Source organism: Danio aesculapii, chromosome 1 (genome assembly GCF_903798145.1).
Source record: "Danio aesculapii chromosome 1, fDanAes4.1, whole genome shotgun sequence".
In the NCBI taxonomy this organism is placed as follows: domain Eukaryota; kingdom Metazoa; phylum Chordata; class Actinopteri; order Cypriniformes; family Danionidae; genus Danio; species Danio aesculapii.
The window spans coordinates 37,678,537-37,696,874 of record NC_079435.1 but is presented as its reverse complement, the minus strand read 5'-3'; the positions used below and the strand labels follow the sequence as shown (position 1 = coordinate 37,696,874).

The window sequence follows — 18,338 nt, the reverse complement described above, 5'->3', positions numbered from 1 at the left end:
CACGGCCCACTAGGGAGCCTCAGCAATTCTGCAGGTGGGCCGCAAGATTAAAATTAACTCTCAATATTTTACTATAATTTCTGGATTTCATTATTAATATGCTATAATAAAATGATCGAAGTACTGTGCTTTCTTCAGTCCTCTGGTTGATTACTTTAAACTCGGTACAAAAACAGCCTCATTGATTGCTAGTAGAACTAGTAAACGCATGTTTGTTTAGTCACAAACTGCGTGAAGTGAAAGTCTCTCTCTCTGTATTTTTGTGTGAATTATTTAATATGTTCGCATAGTTGTCCAAATTAATGTCCTGTGAGTGTTTTATAGCGGATGCGCGACCATACAGGAGGATCTAGTGAGGCTCAATGCATGGTGTTTCTGTATGTATAATATTATACAATATAGAATTTAATAAAAAAAAATATATATATTTTTTTATAAAATGCTGATAATAGAAAAAAACAAGGCACCACAAATGTATTGTATATATTTGTTATAATATAATATAATATAATATAATATAATATAATATAATATAATATAATATAATATAATATAATATAATATAAATCATTTAATATAATATAATATCATTTAATTTAGTTTATTACAATACAATATAATATAAATGTTAATAGATAAAGGTTAAAATGAGCATTTCATACAAACATTTTAGAGCAAATGTCAGACAGGTGGGCCTTCAAAAATTGATTAGAGAAAGAAGTGGGCCCTGCAGTAAAAATGTTGAGAACCCCTGGTATATAGCATCCATTATTAAAAATGAAAAAAAAATATAAAATATATTAATAAATAAAAGTTTACTCTGGCCCTTCATGTGCTCAGTTAAGAAAAACCTATCTGACAAGTGTATGTATTATAGGCATGGGTGCACATAGTTGTAAACACAACAATAAAAACACAAATTGGATACAGATTAGACAGTGCAGGAGAAGTGCTTTTGCATACCAGTGCTGTTGGCAAAGGTTACTGCAATATGAAGAAAAAATAAATCAACATTCATCACGAACCTGTTCAGTTTGTGTTGCTGCCTGTGTAAAGTTATGTGCTTGTTTTTCTTCTATAAAAGTTATGCTTTCTTAGTAGCTGTGCTAGCATGCTTTGCATTTAGTTTATGTTACCTCAGATTTAATTAATCTAAATGTGATTATGGCACTGGACACAGTATATTGCCTAGTGCAAATTTGCTTCCGGCTGAGAGAATAAATGTAAAAAAAAGTTGGTCTCTGTATGGACAGACAGGGTTGCAGTCATGCCTGAGAACTGTACCAGAGTCTGCCTGAAAGGGTGGTCTAGCGTGCAGTTAACATGAACTCTGGTAAATAACGAAAACCACTATTAAATCACATATAAATTGGTCTGACTGTGTATTTATGCTTTTAATCACTCCCTTTCCTTACACTCTTCTCCTTAATTTGAACTTTCACATTACAAAGTTCATACACGATGGTCAATCAAACTCCGATGTGAGCCAGGCAATTGAGCCAACTGTGAAAATCATGGTATAACATGATTACACTCACGGTGATAAAAAACGACTTCAAAATTCAGTTTAAAATCTAAAAAAACTTCCACACTGTAAAACAAAATCACAAACAAAAAGACTTTTTGGACTTGGTGTGAAGGCATTAAGAGAACAGCAATAACGGAGGTAAGTTGCACATTCCAGCGACAGATTCACTCAATAATTTTAGCACAAACTCAATTACCTTTGCAGATCAATCTGTCTCTGTGGCGCTGCTCTTTTCGGCTCTGCTTCTTTCTGCTGTTTTGGTGTCTTCTCACTGAGTGCATCAGTTGAGGCTGTGCTGGCAGGATCTTGAGAAGGAGCTGCTCTCTTCCGGCCCCGTCCGACTCCTGCCCCCGTTGTAGCTCCAGCCTCTTTTTCCTGTGTGGCAGTGCCCGCACTGTTTTTAGGGGGTCGACCGCGTCGTGGTTTATTGAGCGGCGGCTGTGATCCTGCAGAGGGGTTTGTAGACACACTGTTCTCTGTACCATCACTGACAGGAGCAGCACGCTTCTTCCCGCTGGGCTGAGCAGCTTCCTCCTACAGGAGCAAAAACAAATAAGAGTGAGTTGAGGATGATAGCAGTGTGAACATACAGACTTTTTCATTTCATACCTTCTTTACACTGACTGCTTTTGTGATCACAGGATTCTCTTCGTTCTCCCTCGCCCCCACCTCAGAACTCACATCCCTTCAATAGAAAGAAATTTTAAAAAATCCTTCATGAAGATGAAGTGTTTCCCCCATAATAAATCATATTGAATCTTAAAGAGAAAATTCTGATCAGCACAAACCTGCTCTTATTTGTTGCAGGTGAGCTGGGTTGGGAGTTGGTGCTTGCATTGCTCCCCGTCTCAGAGGTGATGGTTTTAATGTACGGTCGGCGAGCTGTTACTGTTAAAGGTTTGTTTACAGCCCCCAGAACGCCTGTCTGCTTTGGTGGTTGCTGAAATGAGCAACAAATATGTGTCATTTCATGCAGTCAAGCATTTAACTGTCTGTTTCTGGTTGGTTGTGTGGTTTCAAAACAATTATAAAGAAATAATTATTGCTATATCCCTATTTATTAACTCCCAAATCCTAAAGTTTTCCTTCCTTTTTGTCCTTTCAGCCTAAAATATATTTACTTTTTAACATTTAACGTCACGAAAATTAAATAAAAACAAAATCATGCTTTAGCCATGGTTATATACGGAATTATTACACAAATGTGTCACGTGGTGCCATGTACATATATAGGGGATAAAACCTACCTGGATTTTCCCTGTCTGCAGAACTATTTTTGCTTCTGCTGACAGATATTCCTTATCATTGACAAACTCCTGTTGAAAGAAAGAGAGAATGATCTTCATAGAATGGTCACGCGTAAAGAGGTGCTGTGGTTGTCTGAGTGGTTGTTACCTTATCAGGTGGGGTGAAGAACTTGCTGGGCAGCACAGGATCTTTTGGGGAGTCCAGATGACATGAAGTGCTCTTGTTTGCGATCACAAATAATGCCACATCACATACAATGTATAGTTTCTGAAAATAAAAAATACTGTAAAACACTAAGATTCAGACCACATGAACACAATGGCCAATTGGCAGTGTATCCGCTCAGCAGCACTCAAAGCAAGTGGGAAATGTAGTAATTTTTCATTCAGTAAAGATTGGTACCAAAGTTTACCAACCCTATTCAGAAATACATAAACAATCTGCATAATGCCTTAATGTGACAAACCTCGTTTGCCTTTGGGTCATCAGGGCACTGAGCATCTTTTGTTTGTTTGATGTTTTCTACCATCTTTCTTAGGAACGAGTGACTGTTATTCTCATTTTTCGTCATCAAAACTTCCAGCATGAACCACAAGCACCTGTAAAAATGAGGTATTTTTTAATTTCATTAGTTGTCATTTTAAAATGCACCTAACAGCAATTTGGGAAACTAGATCTATCTGTTGAAGCAGAAATTATATCTACAAAAACGTATAAAGACTGACATTATTAGAATTAGTCAGGCCATTTGAGTGAAAAGAAAAGCAGCAAAAATGATTCTCGTACTCTTTGACATCTCTGAGCTGCTCCAAATCCTGTGGTTTGGTAAGGTCTGGATCATGAGCTAGAAGATGGATCATGTATGGCACCACATATTCTGGAAGGAGAGACAGCAGCTTTTCTGAAATGCAAAAAAAGAATAGTTAGAGAGATCTTTGCCATTCAAGCGGCTCTACAGGAAACTGGCTCAGTATGTTATGTGGTTTACCAGTACAAAACATATATATTTTTGTTAAATAATTAAAAACAAAGTATCTACCATGAGCCATGGGGTTCTGTTTGATGTACTCTCTCCGGACACTGATGTTCTTCAGCAGGCACTGTCGTGCATGAGCACGTCGTTCTTTCACTGGGTCTTTAGCACATAAAGCAAATACAGCCATGTACTCCAGTGGTAACAACAACTTCACCAGAGCAACATGTAACTTCTGCGCATAGATCTGTCGCACCTGATAGCACTCATCCTATGAAGAGAGCGAAAAGAGAAGGAAAGCTGATAAGATGAAGAGTTGTTCCTGTACAGTGATATAACCCATGATGAAATAAAGTCTTGACAAAACACAAGAGACACATTTAAAGGCACAAATAGAGCCATATACAAGCAGAATCTTTTTTACAATTTAGTTAAAGAGTTAAAAAAAAAAAGCCTTTCGTGTAGTGTGTAACACAGCTCTAGTCTTAAATCTGAAAGTGCACCATGTATGAAGTTACCAACTCTCAAAAAGAAAAAAGTCGACTTTTAAAATTGATCTTCGGTCATTTCATCAAAACATCTGAACAAAAAATTGCCTGCCATTTTGATGTGTATGCAGATCCAGGAATTAGACTGCATCATGTTGCAAAGGCAAATTTCGTTCTTTGCTGCCTAAAGTCAAGGCTATCCTGTTTTCAGTTAAATATTTTAAGTGATATGTGCCCCAGTAGAGCTGAACTCACATTAATGACGAGTCCACAGAGCTGGAACTGTTCCGGAGTGATGATGTCATGGTAACAGGGCTCTTGTGCTAGTTTCAGGATGGCGCTCCCGGCTGCGAGCCTCAGTCGAGACATGTCAGACTTGCTGTGTAAACAAACATACGAATGTGTATTAGAGGCTTATTGTCTTTCATTATCATCTTAAATCACTCTTGACCACTAGTGAGTACCTAATCTTCTTCTGCTCCGTGAGGTCTCCTTCACTGACCAGCATGGCTGATAGCAGTCTGAGAGTAGAGTTAGCCGATTTGGATTGATTATTCTTCATTCCCAGCAACCAGCGGACCAACAGCTTAATGGCTTGCACCTGGAAACACAAACAAAAATGATGTTTTCAACCTTATTATTGTATTAACTATTTTTTAAGTGCAAAGTGCTTTGGGATTTTTTTAAAGGCACAATGTGAAAATTATTTATTACAATTATTAGTATTATTACTACTACTACAACTACTACTTTACCTTAGCCAGAACTTCAGGAGAAACCTCGTCATCAGCTGTCCAGAGCCGCCCATTTTTGTTTCCCACAGACTGAGAGATGAGGAGGGTAAATTTAACATGCAAGGCTAAAAAAACATTTCTAAATGCTCAAAGCAGAATAATACATCAATAAGCTCACTCTGTCATTCATCAGAAGGTCCTTTACGATAAAATTGGCTACAATTGACTTCATGGGAGATGCAAACTGATCCGGGGCCAGCATGGAGATGTGTCCCAGAGACACGAGTGGAGTGATCAGCTGTTCAGGCACATCTGCATTCAGACTCCGAGATAACGGCTGGAACAAAACACAGAGATGAAAATGTTCTGCAAAAACTCGTGCAGAAAAACAAATGCATCTTAATAATATAAATACATTTAAAATAAGTTTGTTGACATTTTTCCACACACAAAAAAGTTAGCACCCCTTTTATATAAATCTGCTTATACATGCAGGAGAAAATGGTGTTTTTTTTTGTAATATTTGGGTTTAAAATCTTGTCAACACCTCAGATGTGATGTGGCAAAAGACTACTTTAATTGACGGGTGTCTCATAAATGAGCTTGCATTTTCTTATCCTACAATAAGATGCAAAAAAAGCTAGGGTTGTAAATTGCAAGCATTTTAGTCTCATATGTACCAGAAATGTTAACATTGCGACCTTAAAATACATTTGGTAGCAATTGTGTGAGAACATACACAATTCTCTGTCTCTGAATAGGTCATAAATATCGTAAATGTCACTCCTGAAAGATGATGGAGGGATAACCACTTTAACCATCAAAAGCTACAGTATGTCCTTACATAATTTGCATTTCTTTATTTCATTCATTCATTCATTCATTCATTCATTCATTTTCTTTTCGGCTTAGTCCCTTTATTAATCTGGGGTCGCCACAGCGGAATGAACCGCCAACTTTTCCAGCACATGTTTTTAGGCAGCGGATGCCCTTCCAGCTGCAACCCATCTCTGGGAAACATCCATACACACTCTTGCATTCACACTCGTACACTATGGACAATTTAGCCTTCCCAATTCCCCTGTACCGCATGTCTTTGGACTGTGGGGGAAACCAGAGCACCCAGTGGAAACCCACGCGAATGCAGGGAGAACATGCAAACTCCACACAGAAACGCCAACTGACCCAGCTGGGGCTCGAACCAGCGACCTTCTTGCTGTGAGGTGACAGCACTACCTACTACCACTGCGTCACCAATAGGTCATACTATTATAAATATGGTTTAGCCAATTGCACACAGCGTGCCACAATTTCCAATCCACAAATATGACTATTGCTAATAACAGTGGTTCAAGAGTTTACTGATTTGTGAAGGCAAAACAAAATGACAGAAAATTTCCAGTGCTAAAACAGTTAGGATCATGACCCTTTCATTTTCTCTAATGTTTACTGTATATGCAATTTGAAATAAAAAAAGAGGTTTACCTCGAATATTTGAGCTAACTGGACCTCTTTATTGTGAAAGATGGCATGGATGCAATGGACCGCCTGTTTAGCCTGGTGCGGGGTTCCTCTTTTTGCCTTCTGATGAAGTATGGGAATAAGAGTCCTGCACATAGAGTAACAAAAAACATTTCACTACACCATATTTGTGTTTTAATAAGCATGTATTAGGTTTTTAATGAGTTTAGGCTTCTAGTTCTGACTCTAGCAGAGCTGTTTTTATGTAGATGAATATGAGAGGCGTTCATACGAGCGAATTTGTGGCAGTTCTGTCTCAATTTTTTGTCCTGTGTTCCTGAAGATCTGTATTGCTGCTTCAGCCACTTTATCGTCCTCCATCTTCAGACACTGCAGCAGAGACTCGTACGTTTCAGCCGAGTGGAACGCAGTGGGGTGAGTAAATGACAAAACCTGAGGCATGGAAAGGCAAATTCTTACATAGTATTTAAAAGTCTTATTTCAAAAAAAGATAGAAATTGTGCTTTCTGTGATATCTCAAACTTCTACATTTGCAATTGCAAACAGTACCTTGAGTAGCTCAAGTCCAGCACGGATGGCAGTATCAGGAGTTACTCCCTCATCTTCATCATCAGCAGTGCCTTCAATTGACTTATTTAACAGCTTAACCAGGGCACTGTAGACACACATAATGTGTTTATCAAAAAGGCCACACAATACCTGCAGTTACACTTTTCCCTCACTAGATGTCACACCCTTAAAAAGCCATTGAGGCTGTTACACAACCGTTAGGGAGGGAAAAAGCACATGGCCCATTTAGTGCTTATCTTTCTCCCACTCAGTCAGTTTCTCTTCCTCTCTCATTCATGCTCGCACTTCACTTCTGCAGGTGCACTGATAGGAGTCCATAGAACTGCCGTTTAACAGCACTCTGTAAATATTTCCCAATTCATTTTTTTAAAAACTGACTGCACTTATTTTGTAACTGAACAAATTTGTGATACTTCAAACATTAGATACTTGCTTTACTACTTTTGTATAATTGAAAGTAGGAGTTCATATAATCTTAATCTTGTCCATGTACAGTTCGTTTATGATTGCTGTTATGGCAATGTCTTTTTATTAGTAATCAACAAAGAATTAAAACATCAGATAATTCTTTCATTTAAAATAAAATTTTCAATCTTTGAATTTTTTTTTGCAGCCAAAACTTAATAAACTAATAATAAAAAACACACTTGAGACAATATTCATCAGTGGCATCAGCGCTATATGAAACTTTTCTTTCCAACCGAAAAACACTTCTCATTTACCTGATTGCTTCAGAGTCAATGTGCACTGGTGCGATTCTCTCCAGCAGGAATTTCACCATCTCTAGGAATGGATTTGTGGGCTGCTTGGGGAATGTCAGCTTTCGTGTGATTTCCCTCTGAAACGACACGCCACTTTCAGATAACTTATGTCTGCTTAATATTTAATACAACAGAAAAGCTTGCGTAATTGTTGATCGGAACAATCTACTAATTTTAAACAGGACGATTATGAATGCATTCAAGCACTCAAAAAAGTTTTGTTAAGCTCACCACACACTGTTCGGCCTGTTTACATGAGCAGGTGGGGCTAATGAGTTGCTCAAGCTGAAGACGTAGTTTCTCATCTTCACCCAGAACCTGATTAAACTTCTTCATGAAGTCCTGAGCTTTGCCTGGGTCTGGTAGATTCTCTGAGGATGAGAGAGAGGCAAATTAATCTTTGTTAAACCTGTCGATTTATCAATTTACAGACATTTATGCAGTGTGCTTACTAGCGATGGTCATAAGTTTCCCGAACATGGCTGAGGTGTTTGCTTCAGACTGCAGGAAAAGGGGAAAAAAACAAGTCAGCATCCATAGATGGAAAACTTGTGTATTGTACACACTTACAAAATAAGAGCATCACAATCTTTTATTCACTACTAATTAGTTAGTATCATCTCATCACTTGCATATATTTTCCTCGCTACAGTATCTCACTTGTATGTAAAACATAGCAAAGATTAAACGTTCCTTCGGATACCTTCAGTATGGCAAATATGTACCGAATTCAATCTTTGTTTGATGTGCAGAACATGCATTGATGTATGCTTTAAACAGTTTAAATAAGAGTTCACATAAGAAAATATAAAGCGGCTCAAGTTTGAGTGCATCACATACAGCACATTAAGTCAAGTCTCTGCTACTGTTGACTCTTATCAGTACCAATGAAACTGCAGAGGAATTTAAATTGTTTCCAGATTTTAATGTCAAAATCTTTGAATGTCAAGAGTCTCTCATGCACTCAATCATTTATTATTGCTTATAACAGCCTGCCATAATCAATAGTTAAATAGAAAAAAAAGTGTGTTTTGAAAGTTCTAATCACACCAGTGTGACCGTATGCTTTAGGGACCAGGCAAGGCTAATCAGACTGGTGGGATCAAACATATAAAAAGGCTAACGTCTGCAAATACATATAAAAAACACATATTTTATCTATATAAAATTAAGTTAAGCAACTGCTGTTTTTCCACTTACTGCAATTTTGACTGATATGCCTAGTAGAAGTTTTTATCCATGCAGCAAAAGGTTTTAAATAGGAGCTCGACGGTTTATACTTAAGTCTAATATTATTATTTTTATATTAAAGTACAATTCATTTTAACGTACAACTATATATATTATTTTGAGAATTTTTACAAATTAAGTTCACTAAAATCCTGCAGTATGTGTCAACTTCATACAGAGAGAAAAAAAAAATATTCGCCCAGCTGGTACCAGTGTGTATGAAAAAGAATACTAAAATCAATTGTTCACAATTCAGTAACTAAATAATGAATAATCTATATTTAGGACAAAACCATTTTGCTCTTATCAAAAATCAATTATATGACTTTGTAAAATATAGTATATTGCACATAAGTCATACAGATATATACAATGTCTTTTTGTAGACATAGCCACTATGAACTACATTTAATGTCACTACACAGAAAATATTGAAAAAAGTTCCCTTTTTGTTTGTCAGAAAAAAAAGCATACACTTATAAAATATGATAGAGTAAATCATACATTTGTGCCAAGTATTATATTAACTTTAGTAAGGTATTAAGACCTTAATTCAATGTGTTTGTGGATGTGTAAGTTGCAAAAATAGCTTCAAGAGGGCTTGTTTAACTTTACCGTAGGCAGTTTGTGTAAGTCCAGCAGTTCTCGAACCAGCCCTCTCAGCATATTCTGACACTTCCACATTTCGTTCAGTGCTCTGAAAAGCAAAAGAGATGCTCTGCTTAATACAACTAAACATCGGTGAGATGTGTGTAGTTGAAAGTGCAGTGGTACTGTATAAAACTGCCAGACTCTCTTTCGACAGTCTGATGAAGCTTTTAAAACAGGAAATGAAGCAGTGGATTGAGACTCACTTTACTGCGTTAGTGTCCAGACAGGCATAAAGGTAGTACAGACACTTCATCTTCTCCTCAGTCTCCAGACTGTGAGGAACCATATACTGAGCAAAGATCTTCTCCACCAGCAACCTAATAAACAAACACACTTAAAGGACCTGAGATTTCCTTTTTACCCCCACATGCAATACTATGATAATGAATATAAAGAGAAGTACATGAACATCAGTTGCGTGTGCATGTGTGTGGCTCCTACTTGTCATCTATGCTGTTCTGGTAGTAGATGTGTAAGAGTTTGTCTTTGATCCAGCTGATTTTCAAAGCAGACTCCTTCCCAGCCTCGTGGTGCAGACAGTATTTCTTAAACAGCTGAGCCAAACCCATCATTGCTTCTTTACGGACACGCCACTGAAAAAACAAAAAACGTTATACATTATGTTATATGAGGATTTGAAATTTCTTTTTGTTGTAAGGCTACCATTATTCTCACCCTCTTGTCCAGCATCCTCTCTCTGACGAAACCCAACAGTTGATCATTCACCAAGTTCAGGTCTTTCTTGCCTGCATTGATAATCGTTACAATGACATCATGTCTGATTGCCTCCTCTGGGTCATGTGATCTCACCTTTAAAACTCTGAAGTAAAAGAGAGCACATCATAAATTAAACAAGACGCTTCTATGTCAAGGAGGTCTTAAAATAAGGAACAATGAACAGACATTGTATTCAAGCAGAACAGACCTGTTAGATCCTTGGCAAGGTCTGGATGGTTCATCAGGCAGTGACTGGCAAACTTCACACATTCCAGTCTAACAGGAACATGGATGTCATTGAACCTTCAAGACAAAAAGCAAAAAATTAAAGCCAAATTCAATAAGAAATCCTACAAATCTCTTACACTTTAATTCCAGATTTTAAATGGTAAAAGACATCCTACCTTCCCAGAAAACACTGCCAGAGTGGGCGATTCTGAGTGGCCAGTTCAGAGTCTTTTGCGCCAAAGAGTTTAGCTAACAATTTCACCACAGCTAACCTCTCCTCTCCGTCATTACTCTACACAAACAAAACAAAAAGACTCTAATGAGGTTTGTTTGCAAGCTGGTGTGAAATTAAGTGCATGTCAATTTGGTCACCTTCAATTTAAACTCGAGCTGTGGCATCACGGAGACTAGGAGCAGAGGATCAATTGCAAAGAGCTCCTGAATAAGGTCAAATACATGCTCTGACAGATCACTCACTGAGGACTTTCCCATGACCAACACCTGATTAAAGAACTACAGAGAAAGAAACGCCAAGGCAATCAAACATCTGAAATTATATTTTGACATGTTATAATACTGAAACTTATTCTCGAAGGATAAAAATACAAACGGTCGATTTCGTGACTCACTGAGGCGATGCAGGTTTCGATGGTCTGTACCGTTCTCTTTAGAAGAGTCCTGGCCAGGTCATATGCCTGCTTATTCAAGTTCTAAAGCACACAGAACAGTTGAAACCCATATTTGTTAGCTTTCTGAGACTGGAATGAGAAATAAACACAATAGGTCATTTTCCTACTTTGTGAGCAGGGATGAGGTTGATGAGGATTGTGTCCAGCAGCTCTTGCGTCACTCCATCACCCTCCATGATGATGGAACTCATCAGGTCCAACATGTGCATTTGCACCTTCTGATTATGGCTGTTACTGAAAGAGTGCAAAGTCCTGATCAGAAAGAGAACAATTGCAGAACAAATGGTATAATTACACAAATTTAAAATTAAACTCACTTGATGACAGAAAAGAGGGTTTTGAAGAGCTGGATGAAGATTTCATTACAGTCCTCCAATTCAAAACAGATGTTGTAGGACTTCACCCATGCCAAGTTCTGTGCAAGTCAAATTGAAAAATTTGCTGTGATGACAATCATAAATATGATATAAACAAAAGGAAAACTGGTCAAAAAAAAGCTGCTTAGATGGCTTGGGTCTGAGAGTAAATGTAAAATATGCATACAAAGCCTTTTCTTTGTCTAAACAGAGGACAAAAGATCAATAAACTCCCGTTAAAAGACCCATCTCACCTCTAGCAAGTAAAAATATCTGTTGAACTGTGGGCTCTTGGTGTCCTCTAGACCCTTCAACTGCCGTGTGATGAAAAGAAAAATTTCCTAGATGGGGAAAAAATAAATTACCATCATCACTGTGCTTGTTTTAAACACTTAAACTAATGCCAGTTTTGTTTCATACTGACTAGGTGATTGTGTGCAGGAAAAAACAAATCACGTTTGACAAAGTAAAAGTGTTTTTAAAAGATTTTGAAATTTCTCAAGACAGCTAGATGAGGAGTATAGGTTATACCTTGAGTTTGTCATGTGAGGTGTATGGTGCCTCTGGAGCATAGATTCTGAAGATGTCAGCGAGACAGCAAGCCACAAGTAACCGTACATCCTTGTTGGGGTTTCGCAGAAAGAACTCAGAGGCCAGGTGAAGAGCCAGAGCCAAGTACTGTTGCTTTTCCTCTTCTGAGTCTTGATCCATGTCCATATATGTCTTAACCACCAACTAGAAGACAAACAGATAAACAATACTTAAAGTATTTAATTTTTAAATACTGTCTGCCAACTATGCATGCGCTGGTATAAGATTCTGACGGTATGATAACCTTGGATAAAAATATCACGGTTTCACGGTATTGTGATCACTGCTTTAAAATATATTCTTTTTAAATGTCTGGGTAAAAAACAAAAACTTTTTTCCCCTTTGAAAACAATGTATTTTATTTTTTGAAACACTAAAAATATTTTGGAACAGTAAACATATGTCAGGCTAAATAATTCAAATGAATCATTGCCTTTTGCTGTCTTCATTTGTTTCAAAAACACAGATTTCTTTACAATTTAAAACGGCATCTTTGGAAAAAAATTTCTGCTGGGGATATTGTTGTCCAAAAAAAACAAACCAAAAAAGTAATTAAAAGATAATCACAGCTACCTTAGGGACGATATTAAAGAAAACTTTGGTGGTTTTAAAACCTTGACTTTTCCAAACCGCGGTATACCTTAAAAACGGTTATCGTCCCATGCCTACTGCCATTTTTTTACACATTTCAGGACATTGAGAAGTCAACCAGCTCATGCTCTTAAAACAGTGGCATGCTCTTAAAACAGGTTTACATGAACCAAAGATCATAAGCCTATATTTTTTATTTATACCATACAGGTCAGTCAACTGTAGCAGGCTGTGTATGTTTGTGTCTATTTGTGTGTGCACGTGTGTGTCATTGTGCGTATAGGGGTGGAAAAGTTTAATTATAGAGGAAAATACAGTAAAGTAGTAGTACAACATGAATAATTTAGCCCGATTCAGCATGTCAACTCAACATTGACCTTCGGCTGAAGAAAGCGATCTGACTGGTTATTCAAGCAGCAAATTAGAGCGCAAGAATTAAAAACTGAAGTGATGCATCCAAATAAACAATTAAAGTAAAAAAAGAATAGAAAGAAGCTGTCTGTAATTTCACTACATATCTCATTTTCACATTTGCAAACCACATGGATTATTAGATTATCAGACATGTGCGCAAGTGAATCCCTCCATGATGAATTAAAATTACTGAGATAATAATTGCAAATGCTGCTTTGTTCACGCATTGTGTGCATTTCACTTTTCGGTTTTGCTTGGTGGAATGAGAAAACAGATTGCTGGTGTAGTAAGACACCTCCTTTTATGCAGGCATAGAACATGCACTCATTTCAGTTGGTTGCCAGCAGTTTTTTGCGTTCATGCGGAGGTATTTTTTGTCCACTTTTTTGGCTTGGTGTGTCCCAGCTAGGCATGAGACGATAACAATTTTCAAGGTATAATGCAGTTTGGAAAAGTCAAGGTTTTAAAACAGTCAAAATTTTATGTTATACCATTCCTAAGGTATGTAAGATTTATGTATTTACTTTTTTTGTTGTTTTTAGCACAACAGTATCTCCAGCAGAAAAGATCTTTAAAGATGTATTAAATTGTAAAGAAATCTGTTTTTTAAAACTAATGAAGACAGTGAGAGTCAATCCTTTATTAGAATTATTTCGCCTGACATGTTTTACTGCTCCAAAATATTTTAAATGTTTCTCAAAATAAGAATATTTTGTGTTCAAAAGGGAAAAAAAAGTTTTCGTTTTTTTATCCAGATATTTAAAAAGAATATCTTTTAGAGCAGTAATCATAATACTGCCAAACAGTGATATTTTTATCCAAGGTCATCATATCGTCAGAATCTTATACAGGCCCATGCCTAGTCCCAGCCCCTACAGGTTTTCAGTTTTATTCAAAATTTCTTCTGCAAAAGTTACATTACAGTACATGCTTTTAGTAATGTTCACGTGAAACTGAGCTTTGTGTACAAAATGTGTAGCAAATGCAAATGTGTGCAAATGGGGGGGGGGGGGGGTATATATGATGAAATAATCTTTTATATTCATTAATGCTTTTTTTTTATAATCGTTAGAAGCCAAAATCGAAATCTTATTTTCGAATAATTGCACAGCCCTAGTGAGCCGATAATCTTACAGACACTTGCTTGTTTTAGTAGAAGTAATATTAATTCGTTTTATTTTCAGAGTTTGTATAAAAACAAGAATCAGTAATATATGCAAAGCATATTAGCCAGAATGTTCACATTTGCTTGTCCTCTTCCCTGAGAGCTCATCTTTCATAAGCACTGAACTATTCTAGTTTTAGGACCCAGGAGGAGGGATTCTACCACTATGTGTGCCTGTGTGTTTGGTGGAGTGGGGGAAGGGCAGCGAACACTCAGAACTCAAGGAAAGCCCCACAGTTGCAAAACCAGGAAGCCCAGCAGCCTCACTCTAACTCTCCAAAACACTCAGATAACAAAATCATATTTGTGCACATTTAATAGATTACAAAAAGCTAGACCTACAGAATCTTAGGAAACCAGTATAAAATTAATGCTACAAAGAGCTCATCAAGAACAAGACAGGAAAAAAAGTTAGCCTTAATTTGCCCTAACCTCTACAAAAGAAATTTGACTTAGCACTATACAATTTTTTAGGATTTCATGATCCTTTCCAACATTAGCAGATTACATTTTTTGAGAGCTGAGCCAATTTGTTTACACAATGTACAGAACAACCTTTTCGGTGTGTATTATTTTCTAATGCCATGTTTCCACCAAAAGTGGAACGCGCAAATAAATAGACACGTGAACATTCTGAGTTTACTCTCTTCATTCGCACACCAAATTCACCTCACAATAGATGCGGATTCGCTAAATGGCTAACATGGTATTTATTGAGAGAATAGCTGTGTTTATGTGCTTTAGGAAGACTAAAAACAGCATATATATTTGTTTGGTGCCATGTTTTGCCCCTTGATGCTTTCAGAGGTGCACCCAGCTCTGCAAGTTTATCATCTCCTCCAGAAACTATACCTGGATGATGGAAGCTTTCAGCAGTGCTTCCGACTGAGCCGAGCCCAATTTAATGAACTGTTGTCCAGTGTCTGCAAAATGATTTCCCCTCAGGACACCAACAACAGGCACTATGTCATAATCATGCCCCTACAAGAGAAAGCTCCTGATTGGTTAACATAGCTGAAGTTCAGATTTTAAAACTCGAGCGTTTCGTGCCAATTAAACGCGTAAAACATTCAACTTGCGGCGCATCATTTACACGTGTAGCCCCGCAGGATGTCTATTCGCGTCTTTGCATTGACTTAACATTTAAATCATTTGCGATTGATGCTTCATCCGCATCCGGTGTTAACGCAGCATAATTAAGCTGTCGTTATAGAATATTTTAACTGAAGAGGCATTTCTTAAAACCTGAATGAAGCAGACTGCTGAAAATGTCTTTGAATAACTGGTTGATTATGGCCACTGAAAATAATAGTTATTTCCCACCACTATATTAAAGAGCTTCTATTTAACCCCTTTTACAATATGCAAGTTAAGTCTTTGGTGTCTCCAGAATGTGTCTGTAAAGCTTCAGCTTAAAATACCCATTAGATCATTTATTATACCCAGCTGAAAATGTCACTTTTTTGTTCAGTGGAAATTGTAGCTGTTTTTATAGCCTGTGCCTATAAAGGTGCCCTATAAAGAAAATCTGAGTATACCAAGGCATAGTAGAAGAATAAAAAAACTTGTACATGGAAATAGGCCGGTCACAATCAATATATCGACTTATGGCACCACATTGACACCTAGACATGACCTCAATCATTTTTGATATTGCAAGATATATTGCCCCTACATAGAAGCTAATTCTAGCAACATTTTAGGTGATTGTGCGACATCTTTATCTCTATTGGAGGTGTCATTGTCAGTATGGTTAAAAAAACACTATAGTATTTACTATAGATTATTATAGTATATTTTCATGTGGGTGTCTGACAACTGAAAATATATCTGGAAGCAGATCTCAGCCTCTGTTAATCTTTAACTTGATATGCATTTTCACATTCTGATTCCAATGCCTCATTGCTAAATTGTTAAAATGACTATAATTAAATGAAATTTTCCTGAGAAAAAAATATGATGTGTTCTTTGGAAGAGTGTATTTGTATTGTTATGCTATTAGATTATCATTCTGGCATTATATAATGAGTGGCATAAAATGACAATAATATCGCTTATCGTGATATATTCTGGTGCAATATATTGCCCAACAAAAAATAGATATTGTGACTGGCCTATATGGAAATGGGCATACCGTGAGCCTCAGACACCACGTTTTTCTTGTTCTCATGTAAATTCCATTGTGAATTCCATTGTAAATTCCAATTCTCAGTGTAAAATCCCGTTAGACAACAGGCCAATCAGAAGACAAAACCAACTGTGACGAGACTCGAGAGCCATGCCCTCCGCATTTGCATGTATGCCTAATTTGGGTCTATCATTCGGACCTTACATGCTGCCATGTAATCAAACTCTAAGATTATTAATTTGCATGCATTGTTGCGTTTGATAAGCCAAATGTTTTCTAGTGAAGGAATGATTATTTTTCTCCCTCAGTGATTTTTAAGTGTACATTTCACTTACTATGCAAGCTTTTATTTTGAAATGAGAGTGCCAATTTGTTTACTGTGCATTACTGAGCAACGACAGCATGAGGCAAGTTCAAACTGGCCTTTGGACACAAAATGTAAGACTTACAGATTACACATTTAATCATCTCCACTCTGAAGAGGCATGAAGTATGTTTAGTTACATCTTTTGTTAATTTATCGTGTTTATTTTGAAATTTGATGCATGTTTCAACAAACACATGCAGACTGCTGAATCATGTCAAATCACTCAGTTCAACTGTCATTTGTTCATGCAGAGGTAGATATGAATCCCTGGTTTTCTTTGACTATAGCTATAAAATACAATGCCATACATCTCGATCACTCTCTTTTGTCAAATTTTAATATAAGTTAGCCTTTATCCACAACAGATCTGGTGAGCAAAATAGATTTACATTACTCTGATTGGGTTTATACTTGTCCGGTTTCAGCGTACATCAGGCTCTGTGTGTGTGTGTGTGTGTCTGTAAGAGCAGCACGTCAGAGCAAAGCTCATTAATATTTACAACACAAACCACAAATGGTCGATCACGGATTTTGTGATTCTATGGGTATTTTATAAAACCGTTTCTGGAGACTTTTTGAACTTACCGAAGCCATAAAACTACTGTGTAGATGTCAGAGAACAATTTAACTCCTTTAAATGAAAATGAGTTGGTTCTCCCCACCCACCGTTCCCTCGTGTGTGTCTGCTTCTCATGTGTCACGTAAGATAAACAGCACAGAGACAGACAAGGAAGAAGCATGTTTGATGCAAGATATTAAAAAAGTAGTGTTGGGTGATAAACTAAATTTTCAGATCATCATATCCTCCTCCGATACATGATATTATCGCACGGGGGCACTGCAATGTTATGTTTACTTATTTGCTCACTTATTTAATTATTTCTAAATATATTTATTAGCTTTCAAGTGAATTTTGACTTATTTAATCATCTACTCCCTTTGCATTATGTTTTATCTGGGAAAATAATTTAAATAAATGCAAATCATTTCTGTCAGCTAAATAGGCTCTGATAACTATAAATTATTTCAAAGATACTCGATGCAATAGTGTCACACAGGACAAGATTTGATGGTGACTTCAAGTCCAAGTGATTATTTGCGGCCCATATATATATATATATATCTGATTGCCTCAAGATCTTATGATATCCTCCTCACTCTCCATTTAAACATATAAGTGATCATCATATCTTTCATTGAATTTTGAGTGTTTTAATTAACCTTGTTACATCTGTGGTGTTCCCGGTCAAAAGTGACCGCCATAGGAAATGAATGGGTATCCATGCTATACTCATTCATCAGACAGAAAACATCCCCACACACACTACCCCAACTATGGATAGCTATGGATTAGCTACTAAACCAATAGGTTATGAATTGCCATGAAAGTGTTGATCCTCCAACGTAAATCAACTTCCTGATAAAAC

The 18,338-nt window shown here is 37.0% G+C and overlaps 1 protein-coding gene across 1 annotated transcript in view; it reads right to left on the bottom strand.

Annotated features, from left to right (window-relative positions):
- Positions 1-1,720: 1,720 nt before the first annotated feature.
- pds5a (PDS5 cohesin associated factor A) overlaps positions 1,721-18,338 on the bottom strand; it is a 36,646-nt gene continuing 20,028 nt past the window's right edge. Inside the window, exons 3-32 of the mRNA XM_056459848.1 lie at positions 12,187-12,390; positions 11,910-11,996; positions 11,617-11,714; positions 11,407-11,533; positions 11,240-11,320; positions 10,983-11,123; positions 10,787-10,902; positions 10,591-10,685; positions 10,341-10,483; positions 10,107-10,258; positions 9,869-9,982; positions 9,630-9,711; positions 8,237-8,285; positions 8,016-8,155; positions 7,746-7,861; positions 7,003-7,108; positions 6,725-6,885; positions 6,457-6,580; positions 5,150-5,308; positions 4,993-5,061; positions 4,702-4,838; positions 4,493-4,616; positions 3,816-4,020; positions 3,563-3,677; positions 3,243-3,375; positions 2,924-3,043; positions 2,776-2,844; positions 2,317-2,468; positions 2,138-2,213; positions 1,721-2,062 (exon numbers count right to left, since the gene is read on the bottom strand). Coding sequence (XP_056315823.1) covers positions 1,721-2,062; positions 2,138-2,213; positions 2,317-2,468; positions 2,776-2,844; positions 2,924-3,043; positions 3,243-3,375; positions 3,563-3,677; positions 3,816-4,020; positions 4,493-4,616; positions 4,702-4,838; positions 4,993-5,061; positions 5,150-5,308; positions 6,457-6,580; positions 6,725-6,885; positions 7,003-7,108; positions 7,746-7,861; positions 8,016-8,155; positions 8,237-8,285; positions 9,630-9,711; positions 9,869-9,982; positions 10,107-10,258; positions 10,341-10,483; positions 10,591-10,685; positions 10,787-10,902; positions 10,983-11,123; positions 11,240-11,320; positions 11,407-11,533; positions 11,617-11,714; positions 11,910-11,996; positions 12,187-12,390 — 3,837 coding nt within the window. The remainder of the gene's footprint in view (positions 2,063-2,137; positions 2,214-2,316; positions 2,469-2,775; positions 2,845-2,923; positions 3,044-3,242; positions 3,376-3,562; positions 3,678-3,815; positions 4,021-4,492; positions 4,617-4,701; positions 4,839-4,992; positions 5,062-5,149; positions 5,309-6,456; positions 6,581-6,724; positions 6,886-7,002; positions 7,109-7,745; positions 7,862-8,015; positions 8,156-8,236; positions 8,286-9,629; positions 9,712-9,868; positions 9,983-10,106; positions 10,259-10,340; positions 10,484-10,590; positions 10,686-10,786; positions 10,903-10,982; positions 11,124-11,239; positions 11,321-11,406; positions 11,534-11,616; positions 11,715-11,909; positions 11,997-12,186; positions 12,391-18,338) is intronic.